General features: G+C 42.1%; 1 protein-coding gene across 1 annotated transcript in view; it reads left to right on the forward strand.

Annotated features, from left to right (window-relative positions):
* The first annotated feature begins 1,805 nt into the window (after nt 1-1,805).
* Nucleotides 1,806-12,353, forward strand: part of UBE2L3 (ubiquitin conjugating enzyme E2 L3) — a 36,936-nt gene continuing 26,388 nt past the window's right edge. Inside the window, exon 1 of the mRNA XM_054996380.1 lies at nt 1,806-1,905. Coding sequence (XP_054852355.1) covers nt 1,879-1,905 — 27 coding nt within the window. The 5' untranslated portion in view covers nt 1,806-1,878. The remainder of the gene's footprint in view (nt 1,906-12,353) is intronic.

The following is a 12,353-nucleotide window of genomic DNA, read 5'->3' on the forward strand; positions in this document are numbered from 1 at the left end:
ACCTCTCCGCTACATCAGACTTGTGCCAAATGGAACCCTTTTTAAAATTTTCTTTCTGATGATTTGTTGTTAACCAAACTCCCATATCAAGTAATTGTCAATCTGGAAATTTAGTTTTTTCGTAACTTATTAGTTAAGTTAATCATAAGGTTCTTTGTTGTAAGCTTGTTTAGAATATCTATGGGTAACTAGTAAAAACATAAAAATGTAAAATTGTTATATATGATTGTTATAGATTTGAATTTTTTTTTTAAAAAAATGTTACATTAGAAGTGTCAGTCTTTAAGGTGCCGCAAGACCACTATTGATTTTGGCAGCTATCGGTCACAATCTTATCCCCACCTTCCTCCAAGGAACTCAGTATCTGTGGCTCCCCCCTCCATTTTATCCTCACAACACCCCTGTGAGATAGGCAATTCTGAGAGGAGGTGACTAGCTAGTTCACCCATGGCTGGATGGGAGTTTGGGGGATTCCTGGAGATCTGGAAGTGCAGGCTGTGGAGGGTGGAGCTTGGGGAAGAAAGGGACCTCAGTGGGGTATAAGGCCATAAGGCCACTCTCCAAGCAGCCAGTTTCTCCAGGGGAACTGATTCCTGAGGTCTGGAGATTAGTTCTAATTCCTGGAGATCTCCAGGCTGTACCTGGAGGTGAGCAACACAACTTTCACCAGCCATTTGGGCTGGATTTTATTTTGATCCATCACTAACTCATATTCTGTCCAAAAATCTAGGAGTCAGTTGGGTATTGCCTTAGTATGTGGCTTGTTCCAAGTCGTGTGGCTGTTTGCAGCCGTCCAATTGTTATCTTATTTATGCTGATATCGCCTAGATGTTTAGTCTTTTTTGAATGGGCACGGAGTGTTCCTATCACTGCTGGAATAACCCATTGTATGTTTCTCCCAGGAGACACAACCTCAGATCTTAGCTCTTTTCAATTGCTTCATTTATTTTAATAAAACTTTAAAAAATCTTTTCAATCTTTTTTTCTTCAACTGTCACTTTGATCAGTCTGCCACTTTGCCACTTTGATCAGTCTGATAAAATTACTTCCAAATACAGTAATATCCTGAGCTAACTTTTTATTTGTTCAGATTTTGAAATTCCACAAGGTCTTCTTATCGGTATTGATGTTTGAAGATGGGAGCCTTGACTCTCCAAAGCTCATACCCTGAAAACCTTGCTCTAAGGTGCCACTGGACCCAAACCCTGCTGTTCTACTGCAGACCAACAGAGCCATCCACTAAAATTATTATTTGCATTTCCTTATTTCAACAACTAATCCCCCCAGACAAGATTCGAATCCAGTGGCATTTGGAGCGTGAGAAACAATCACACGAAATAAACGAGAACGGGCAGTTTTTCCTTTCAACAATTTTTCAAAATCTGTGTTTCATGAGGAGGCTCGCGTCTGAAGACGGGAGCTCAGACTCTCGAAAGCTTACGGACACTCTTGTTGGTCTCTAAGGTGCCACTGGACTTAAGTCCTGCTGTTCTGCTGCAGGCTACCCACCAAAAACTATCCTCGCGGGTGTTGATTATTACTATCTATTATTATTATTATAGAGTAATTCCTTGCTAGATGGAGACGCTCCAGGTGCCCCCTTCTCTCAAGCAACTTTGCCCCCTCCTCCCCAGCCAGGATGGAGGGCTCTGAAGCCAATAGCGTCTCCCTCCCTCCCCCTCATATCAGGGCCTGCCCCTCCCCACTGCAGCCCCTTCCTCCCCTCAGGCGAGCGGGGCGCCCCGCTTCGCCGCCGCCTCCCCCCTCCTCCCTCCCGCTCCAAGTGTGTCAGCTCCAGGAAGCGCGCAGGGACTATGTAGGCGCCTCGCCCGCGGCCGCCGCCGCCATGCATTGTGGGGCAGCGGCAGCAGATCCAAGATGGCGGCCAGCAGGAGGCTGATGAAGGTAACATCCAGGCTCGCCGCCGGCCGGGGCCGGGGGAGCGGGCGGGAGGCGGCCGGGAAGGCTTTTCTCTCCCCTCCGCCTCGGGGGCTCTCCCGTTCCCGTCGGCTGCTGGTTCCTTGTCGCGGGCTCGAGCCGGCGGAGCCGTTTCCGCCCGGCGCTTTGGGGCCGCCCCGCCGGCGCCTGAGGGAAAGAGGCAGCGCGTAGGCCGCGGCGGCGGAGAGTGGGCTCCCTCCGGGCCGGCCTCCCAGCGAGGCCGCCAGGTTGGGGTTTGGAGCATTGGAAAGGCCGGCGCCGGTCCTGAGCGGGAGAGCGGAGTCGCCCAGCCGCCTTTTGCCAAAAGAGTGCCCGCGGTGACTAAGCAAGGGCGGATCGGGGGCGGCCGCCGCCCGAGTCCCGTGCCCGCCCCCCCAGGGGTTAGGTGTGCGCGCGAAGAGGGGCGGCCCAGGAAAGTCCTGTTCACCTCTCAGGCCGTGAGGAACTGGACAAGGTGTCAGTGCCCCTGGCCCGCTGTGATGGGCGGAGTATTTGGGTGGGTGGTGTCTTCCTGACACCACAAAAGAGCCGAAACCGGCCTTTGTGGAACTGAAAATGAAAGGGGGGGGGAGAGATTTCCCACTCCTGGGGGAGATCGCGTTTCGAAATCAAGTATTTAAACGTCAGGATTGGAGCCCAGTGGTCCCTGGGAGACCCAACAAGATTTTCTGGGTATAATCTTTCGAGAGGCAAAGCACCCTTCTTCAGGTACCTTGAAGATGCTGAAGAAGGGAGCTTTGAATCTTGAAAGCTTATATACCCTCAAAATCTTGTTGGTCTCTAATGGGCCACTGGACCCAAATCCAGCTGTTCTACCACAGATGGACGCAGCTATTTTCCTGAAACTATTTTAACATGATTCTTTTTCCCCTTGAGGTAGCTGAAATACCAAATGTATCGTTCAAAAGTCATTTCGGGTGGAATGGATAGAAATACATGCACTTCATTCAGACTGTCTAAATAGGGAGCAATAAATGTGATTAAGGAAGCTTAATCATTATAATAAAATCCTGGGATTACATAAAGAAAAGATTGACTGAAACTCATTCACAGGATGTCACCTTTCTAGAAGGATAGATCCAGGAAGTGCTGAACATACTCAAAGGTACACAGTTCACATGCTGCAAAGTTCATTTGCCTGCCTTACAGCAAAACTGTATATTTGCTGCATCAAAACCTGTATAACTGTCTTCAGTTTCTATTTGTTAAAACACCAAGTTTTGTTTCTTGGACCAATCTGTAGGATTAGTGCTGACAAGGTGCAGCTTTTGCAAATATTACAATATAACGTAGGCAGTTTATCAGCATTCTAAATACGGCTATAGTGTTTAATAGTAATATTACCATTTATATTGCGGTTTGAATGGTCAAAGTGGTTTTATGCTCCTTCTTGTAATCCACACAATAGCCCTGTGAGGTAGGTTAATGTTACATCCACATTGCAGATGCAGTTGTGATGGTTTGAGGCCGAGGTGTGTCTTGCCCAGGGCCAACTAGTGAGTTTGTGACAGAGATGATATTTGATCTAGATTATTCTCCTAATAACTGTGTTACACCAGCTCATAGACTAATCAGTAAAAACATTTACATGAACTAAAATGGTGTTTTGATTAATTAGAAAACAGATTACTGACAAAAAAGTAAGTGCAAATATTTGCAACAACTGTAGGCGGTAAGTGCTGTCTTAGAAGATGCACTCCCTCTCCTCTGTCACATTGGAGAGAATGTCTCCTGTAAGATGCACGCTACGATACATGCATGTGTCACCTGAAAAGAAATTGTAGCCTTTTTTTGTTCCAAATGATTAACTTTACAAATGAGCAAAAATAATATACCAAATCTTGTAAAGGTACTAATCGGCTACAGTCAGGAGACAGCCCTCATTATAAACCTAAGGTGTGCATTATTTAAAATCTTGTGTAAGGTTATCTTGCCACATTCAGCAAGTTTGTAGACAGTTCCATAATGGTGTCGCTTGTATTGATTGTTAAGTGGAGTCTGCTCCTAGTTGACCTAAGAGTTTCTTGCAACTGTACAGTGGTTTTCTGAAGACTCTGTGGTTCTTCTACCGATTCTGTGGTTCTTCTCCATCTAGCAACTGTTTTGTGCAAACAGTTCTAGGGTTTGAATTGATTTAAATTTGTATGAGTATAGTTTTTTGTTGTAAAAAATACATGGTTGAGATGGAATCCTGTTGCAAGAGAATTTATTCTAATACACTGGATTTTTTTTTAAAAAAAAATTTTTTGGTTTTGAATTCCTTTATTGTGGCCACCAATTATGGTACTGATATCCCTGCTGTTCCACATACGGAACAGATGTTTTTCATTAAATAGCAGAGGGTACAGGTTAGATGGGTTAGTTCACAAAAAAGCCACACAACATCCTTTATTGGGATCCACCAAAATGTCACAGAAGACTGTGAGCCTTCATAACTCTTCTAGTTGGTCCTAATAAAAGATATACACCCTTGGTTTTTGAATTTTTTTGTTAACTGAATTTGGCCAGGATTCTTAAGCCTCATTCAGTGATTGTGCCCAAAATGTTAAGTGAGTTTTTCCTGAGGAGTGTACAGTGATGCATATGTACACGCATGTTTGCACTGTCAAGTTTTTGGTTTAGAGAGTTGCAGAAAGTTACATAGTAAATGATAACTGAGCTGTTCACAGGATTGTAGGATAACTTCTACAGCTCTCCAGATCAGGGTTCTGTTGCTACGAGTGTAGGCTATGGCTGCTGTTAATATCAGTAATTCAGAAGGCTGGCTGTCACATGATATTCAAAATGCTGCCACAGCATATGTATGTTAATCTTCCCTCACCACCCATGTACATCTGTTTGTTATTGCAATGGAGGTGGTGCGATCGTCATTTGCTTTCTGTAGTGAATCAGGGAAAGGCACTGCTCTTTATTGAAAAAGAAAGTGAAACATAGATCTCTTTCACAGTGATAGTTACTAGTAGCTGAAATATTCTTCCCTGGAATCTGGTGTAGTTAGCAGTTGGATAATATTTGTTAGTCATGGAACACATGAAACGTGCAGTTTTATCCTAACTGCCTTTTAATCTGTACCTCCGTAATTGTTTTGTTGCTCATTGGTGATAAAGGCTTAAACGTGTCTCACTTTGCTATTCATTGACAGCATTCCTTGAGCAGCAATAATGCTCAACTGCAAATCCTGCAGATGGTATCTGAGCCACGGACTCGCTTCGTCCAAACAGAGCTTCTGTTACCTTGACTAAATTCTATTTATGCCTGCTGCTTTGGGGTGGGTGTTCGGGTAACTTTTGAAGAACCTTCTACAAAAATCGAGATTGCATCCAGTAAAATAAGGAAATGCTTTACTGTATGGAATCGCTACTATCACTTGGTATTCTCATTGATTTAAGCATACAATTCCAGATACAAATTAGGATACTAAAGCAGCGAATGTAGAGTCTGAGAGAGAACTTGCATTTCACATTGGTTAGCGTGTTGGACCGTGGAGACCCATGTTTGAATTTCCACTGTTGCTGTTGGGCCAGTTATACACTTTCACCTTCACCTTCTTCACAGAGTTATTGTGAGGATAAAAGAGAGGAGAGGATACTGATGTAAGCCACTTTGGGTCCCTATTGAGGAGAAATGCAGGGTATAAATGAAGTAGATAAATACAATTGTGGTACTTTATCTCCCACCTACACTTGGGAAATTGTAAAGTGTTCCCTTATTATGGTGCTTTGAAATAACAGACATTTTTCATAGTTCTGTCATTGTAATGCTCCTGAAAATCTTCTTAAATACTGCTTAAGTGTAGGGAATTTGAAGTAGCTGGAATTAGTTCTTTCTGTGTTGTAAAGCAGAGGTTCTCAAATCTTGTCACAATAAGCTTCTCTGTGTCAAGATACATGTAAGACTCTATGTTACTGAAATGGCATGGTTACGAAAGGAAAGTAAAACCAGTGAAATTGAATTTGGACCTTCTTCTATGAAGTTCTTTACCTGACTGTGAGGTTTTGGTGCAATAAAATGTGCATCAGTTACTCATGGTCTACGAGCAGTATGGACATTTCCCTTCAGGATTATCTTAACATTGAGAGTGATTTAATTTTCCTAGTCAGGAATGTATTTTGTATCTACGAAATTGTGGTTGTCATCATCATCCCCATCCCACCCCAGCTAGGTGAGAAGTCCATCCGTTGCTGTTACAAATGCTATATGGAATGTGACTGCTGATGTGTCATGCGCACCTGTTGGATGATGCCTGTGATATGAGGGGCAACAGCAGCACAACTGTTCCTCCCATGTCAGTGCAGTTTAAGAGATTTTTTTCTTCATGTTTATTTTTCGTAATGCTTTTGTTACTGAGTCTTCCCACACTGTATCATTATAGTGTAGGAGTGAAGTGCTCACCTAGACAGTTTTTTTTAAAAAATGTGCCAAAATGAGGCTATTGCTCCCGCCCACCCTCTGCAGGAAAGTCACTTACCATTTGGTAAAGATTTTGTTTTTATGCTGTGTGTTTCTTAGTTAATGTTGCTATTTTGGAAAGTAATACCAGCTTCCCTGATGCAGCTTAGGCAGTCATATTGCCTTTACCTTTCTAAACATTTTTGTGTTTTATTTAGCTCTCTGAAGTGACCCCCCCACACACACACACCTGGTGTACAACTTATTTTCAAAGGAAGTGGATGAGTGGAGTGAACATCAGTTCCTACAAACACATTACATTTGGACTAGATGTATCTTGCTATTGCTTTCAAATAAGTGTCCGCAAGATTGTCGTACAAGATATTAAAGTGTGTTTGGGGGTTGCAATCTCTGATTGTCTGGGTGTGCATTAATTCTCCTACACTATACAGGGGACTTTGTATATAATGCCTCTTCTTTTATTTGAGGTGTGCCTAGAAATCTGGGCTCCAACATGTAATGTGTCATAACTGCATCATACAAGCAGAAGTTGCCCAAACAGACTCAAATGCAGGCTGCTTCATGCTATGTTTCAGTGTGGTGGCCCTGCCCCTGTCATCAAGGCAGTAGCCTTTTTTCCTCCTGCTCCAGTGCTGGAGAACAGCTCCAGCACAGGAAGTTTTTAAAGAGCGAAGGAAGTCAGTGGAATAGGGTAGGGCGAACACTGGCTTGTGGTGCCTCATGCTAACAGTAATCTGAGTCTTGATATTGGCTTGTTAAAGCAAGAAAGAATCATGTTTAGGGGGAAATGGGGCAGAGTTAGCTGGTTCTGGCAAAGGAACAGTAAACTAACTTGAAGAATTGTATCAAAGAGACCATTATATGCTTTCTATGTATTCGTACATCAGTGTGAGAATGGAAAAAATAGCAACATACATATATTGACTTACTAGATTTCTTTTTTATTAAATATTAAATAACAAAAAGTCTACCAAGAAAACGTCATGATGAGACGTCCCCCCATGGGTCAGTAACGACTCGGTGCTTGCACAAAGGACTACCTTTACCTTTTTAAATACAACAGTACAATGACATTTCAGTATTCAATATGAAGCTGTTATTTTCCTAATCAGTCAAATAAAGGTTTCTACAGCAGCTTAATTTGTTTTACACAGCCCCATTCTGAGCCACTGTTAATGTAACCATTAAATAGAATTCCTTAATTTTTTCAATCCATAACTGAAAATTTGGAGACATTACTTGTTTCCAAAAACTTGGAAAAACTAGTCTAGGAGGTATTATTAAATTCAGTACCAGAATTCAGGTTTTTTGCAGCGAGGGGGTACCATAGGAACATAGTTAAGTAATAGTATTTGAAGGAACATTGGTATTTAGCCTGTTTTAGTTTATCCATTATTGTTTCCCCTTTTCTTTTGCTTATTCACTTGCAAAATCTGCTTTTAGACTTGCAAAACTTGTATGAACCCATACCTGATTTATTTATTTTAGCCAATCTTAAAGGCATAAGATGCCATTGATGTATCATCTTCATTATATCTTACCTAACTGAAAGATGTACCAAGAATAAGGTACTATGTGGAAATACTTATTTTCAGACAACAGTGGGAATTTCATATCCCACATCTCAATTCCATTTTATTTAGAATTTTGGTCTATCATTGATGTTTAAACTGCATAACATATTATACATCCTACACAACATATGTTTCTTACCCTAGATCAGTGATGGCGAACCTTTTTGAGCCCGAGTGCCCAAACTGCAACACAAAACCAACTTATTTATTTCAAAGTGCCAGCACTGCAATTAAACCTGAATACTGAGGTTTTAGTTAAGAAAAAACAACTCATACAGTTGTCCCAACTAATTAACATCTGTCTCTCTCTTCCTCTCTCTCTCACTCACTCAAGAGCCACAACTGAAAGTAAAGCAAGTTAAATCAAACTAGTTTGCCCTTCTTTAGACCAGCAGCCCTGCTTGCAAACTCTCTCTCTCTCACTCACTCACTCACTCACTCACTCACACTCACTCAAGAGCTACGACTGAAAGTAAAGCAAGTTAAATCAAAGCAGTTTGCCCTTCTTTAGACCAGCAGCCCTGCTTGCAAGCACTCTCTCTCACTCACTCAAGAACCACGACTGAAAGTAAAGCAAGTTAAATCAAAGCAGTTTGCCCTTCTTTAGACCAGCAGCCCTGTTTGCAAGCACTCTCTCTTTGTATTGTCGAAGGCTTTCACGGCTGGAGAACGATGGTTGTTGTGGGTTTTCCGGGCTGTATTGCCGTGGTCTTGGCATTGTAGTTCCTGACGTTTCGCCAGCGGCTGTGGCTGGCATCTTCAGAGTGTAGCACCAAAAGACAGAGATCTCTCAGTGTCACTGTGACTAAAAGACAGAGATCTCTCAGTGTCACTGTGACACTGAGAGATCTCTGTCTTTTGGTGCTACACCTCTGAAGATGCCAGCCACAGCCGCTGGCGAAACGTCAGGAACTACAATGCCAAGACCACGGCAATACAGCCCGGAAAACCCACAACAACCATCACTCTCTCTTTCTCTGTCTCTCTCACTCGCTCAAGAGCCACGACTGAAAGTAAAGCAAGTTAAATCAAAGCAGCTTACTCTTCTTTAGACCAGCAGCCCTGTTTGCAAGCACTCTCTCTTTCTCTGTCTCTTTCACTCGCTCAAGAGCCACGACTGAAAGTAAAGCAAGTTAAATCAAAGCAGCTTACTCTTCTTTAGAAAGCCAGCCCCAGCAGCCTCGCTGCTGCCTCTGCTTCCTGCTGCTAAAGAGACGGGCAGCAGGGAGGCAGCCTTGAGGAAAAGGAATCATGTGGGCAGGGCCAAAACCCATGTGATCTCTGCTCAGAGCTACTGGGACACCATTGCAGGCGTTCCCCCTCCAAATGAGCCCTGGACCTAACGATCGGCGACTTGGCTCACGTGCCCACAGAGAGGGCTCTGCGTGCCTGCTGTGGCACGCGTGCTATATGTTCGCCTTCACTGCCCTAGATCATTGGTTGTTCAAGTTCAATAAACTTTCTTAGACGTGAACTTCTAGAGATAAATCTGGATACAAATCTCCTTAATTGTAAATATTCATAAACTGATATCCTACTATTACTTATTTTGAAGACTTGGCTGTATAAAATCACTTTATTGTTTCTAGTAATTAACCTTGCAACTTATTATAGATTTCTTATTTCTTAAAATATATTGCTTTATAATATACTCTGTTCTTCAAATGAAAATATACACATGATTACTTAATATCTATAAAAACTGTGTGTAACCAGCTGCCTAAGTGAGAGTTTCTCTACTCGAGACATCTTACACAGGGATGCTCAAATTTAGAGAGTCGCGTAGTTTAATTCCACCTCTCTACATGAAGGCAATTTAAAAAGACAAAGCGGATGGAGTTTGCTCCTCAGAGGGTTTGTTAATTTAATCTTTGCCTCCCCAAAGGTGAGGTGAAATTGACAGAGCATTAGGGGGAGGCAAAGGTGAAATTAACAAACCACGTGAGAAGCAATTTCGACCAGCTCTGTCTTTTTATACTACCCTCCTGTAGAGAGGTGAAATTAAACTACGCTTCCTGGCTGACATTGCGTCTCCCTACACTTGAGTGTTCCCCTGTAAGATGTCTCATGTGGAGAGACTCTGAGTAATGCTGTTTCAAGATCCTTGTAATAGAAAGAGCCTGCAAGGTGTCCATGTAAGGAGCTGTAATTGGTATCATTCTGCTCCTTACTGAGCTGTACTAGAAGGGCAGTAGTAGATATTTGCCAGCCAGCTTAGATGCTCGCACTAGGGCCTTTGTGTCAAACTATAGGCTCAGAGGACATACTCCAAAGGCGTTGACATCTTAGTTTCAGCCAAAGCATTTTGTTGCATCTTAAAGACTAGCACATTTATGGTGCTAGATGGCAGTTTAATAGAATTGTCATTAAGATGCACACTTCGTGGCATGGGGCTATTTAGGCATCTGGCATTCTACCACATCAGCATCTATGGAGTATGTGAGGGCCACTGTGTTTGTGTGCAGGTGCTGTTTTTATGTACTAGTACAGGCACGCAGTTCGGCTATACATGGACTTCCCAGTTTCTCAAGAAAGCTCGCACTGCAGAATTGCTCCATGTTCATGTAAGCTACTTGTGTTGAAACTGCTGGTTCATAAAAGTGCTCCTCATGTGAGGGTTATATACAGTAAACAGTATTTCCTTTTCTACTCCTCCCACCCTAAGTTATTATAGGGACAAGATGCTAATTTCCAGTGGAAATAAAATAATGAGACCATGTTCAGTGAAAGAACATACAATTATATGAAGACTTCTGTCTTATATGAAACCTTGCATATTACCAACAAGTGAATCCAATAAAGGGCACTATCATTTTTGTTATTAATATGGTACCAACTCCTTTGGGAGATAAGTGATTTTTGAAGTACCAAAGTGATATGTTTTGATGAGGATTTTAAGTCCCAGGTATATTTGAAATGTTAAAGCATGTTGTCTTTGAATTTCTGCCCTAAAGTAATGCATTAGAACAAGGAGACGGCAAGCTAGCCAGTTTATTTTAACAGTTTTTTTCTCTGTGCTTGAATTGCATTTTCAAACATTTACTCAACTACTGAACTTTTGCATATATTAAAAGATGTAGCTACACCCATGTTACTAACCTTAATAGTATGCATTTGTATTCATACCATTGTAAATAGTGTGTTGACTCACTGGTGAGATTTTTCTGCTTTTGCCTAGTAATTCTGTCAGGGTCATTCAACCGCGCGCGCGCGCGCGTGTGTGTGTGTGTGTGTGTGTGTGTTTTCTAGGTTGTTGAGCTTAGATTGGGTGGCTGTGCAGTCTTTCCTGCCACTTTGCCCAAGTTCATTGTGTAGAACAAAGGAGCACATTTGGATGCCAAGTAAAGAGATACTTTCTAGGTTTTTTAAAAAATAAAAAATAAAGGCTTGCTCCTTAAGGCTCACGCTTCATGAAATGGACCATTTTGTTACTGAATGCTGTCTTTGGAAGTGAATCCTAGCTAGAACTGGGATGTAAAGAGAAACTTTAAATGCCAGTAGTCTTAACAGTCAGGTGTGGAAGACTCCAAAGCAAAGCATGGGTCCTGTAAAATAACTTTAGGGTCTAGTGTCCAGTTTTTTTTATTTGAAACAAATAATAGATTTGCTTTAGCTCAGCCTTCATATGAGCTAATGCGCTATTTTTAAATTTGCACATCAGCATAAATTGACATTCTGATTTATGCAAAGTGAGGTGGGAGTATCTTCATGTGTATCTCCCATTTGGAATGCACATACACATAATCACTGGCATGGATGGGGCGTGGGTGGCAGAATTGACAGGTAATTGTAAATGCTTGCCACAACGCTGGATATCCTTGTAAAGTTGATTAACTTCAGAACTGGAAGTGAAAATAGTGGGAGGATTTTTCTCATAGATAAAATAGGTGACAGGACATTTTCCTAATCTCTTCAGCTTCTCTGTTTAAACAAGAATCGATGAACTCATAACTTTCCTTTTTTGACCAGAGTTCCAGGTTCACTTTTCCAACTAGGAATGGCAATGCCTGGCCCACGAGCACATGCAGCTTCCAGTCATTTTCGTGTGTCCCAGCACGTCTACTTTTCCCTTTTCAGGAAATAATATGAACCTTGAGGTTGTAGAGCAAAAATGGAGAATGTGATTGTACTCAAGGCTGAGAAACAAAACAAATGAGAACCTCAATGTAAATATGTTTAAGGTAATTTGTGACGATCGGAACTTGGTGGGAGGAGATTTATAATTTGCTGAATGTGTTTCCTGGAAAGGAAATGATGGGCCAAGTGCAAAGTGAAAGACGTATGGCTGATGTGAGAAGTTGAAGTTGAAAGAGTTTCATGGTAAAGATAACTCGCAACAATATATGCCAGTCCCCACCCCCAAAGGTTATCAACGAAGCATGTTGAACTGCTGTTTTGTCTTACATGAGAAATTTTACAAACGAGCCACGT

Source organism: Eublepharis macularius, chromosome 13, assembly GCF_028583425.1.
Source record: "Eublepharis macularius isolate TG4126 chromosome 13, MPM_Emac_v1.0, whole genome shotgun sequence".
Classification (NCBI taxonomy): domain Eukaryota; kingdom Metazoa; phylum Chordata; class Lepidosauria; order Squamata; family Eublepharidae; genus Eublepharis; species Eublepharis macularius.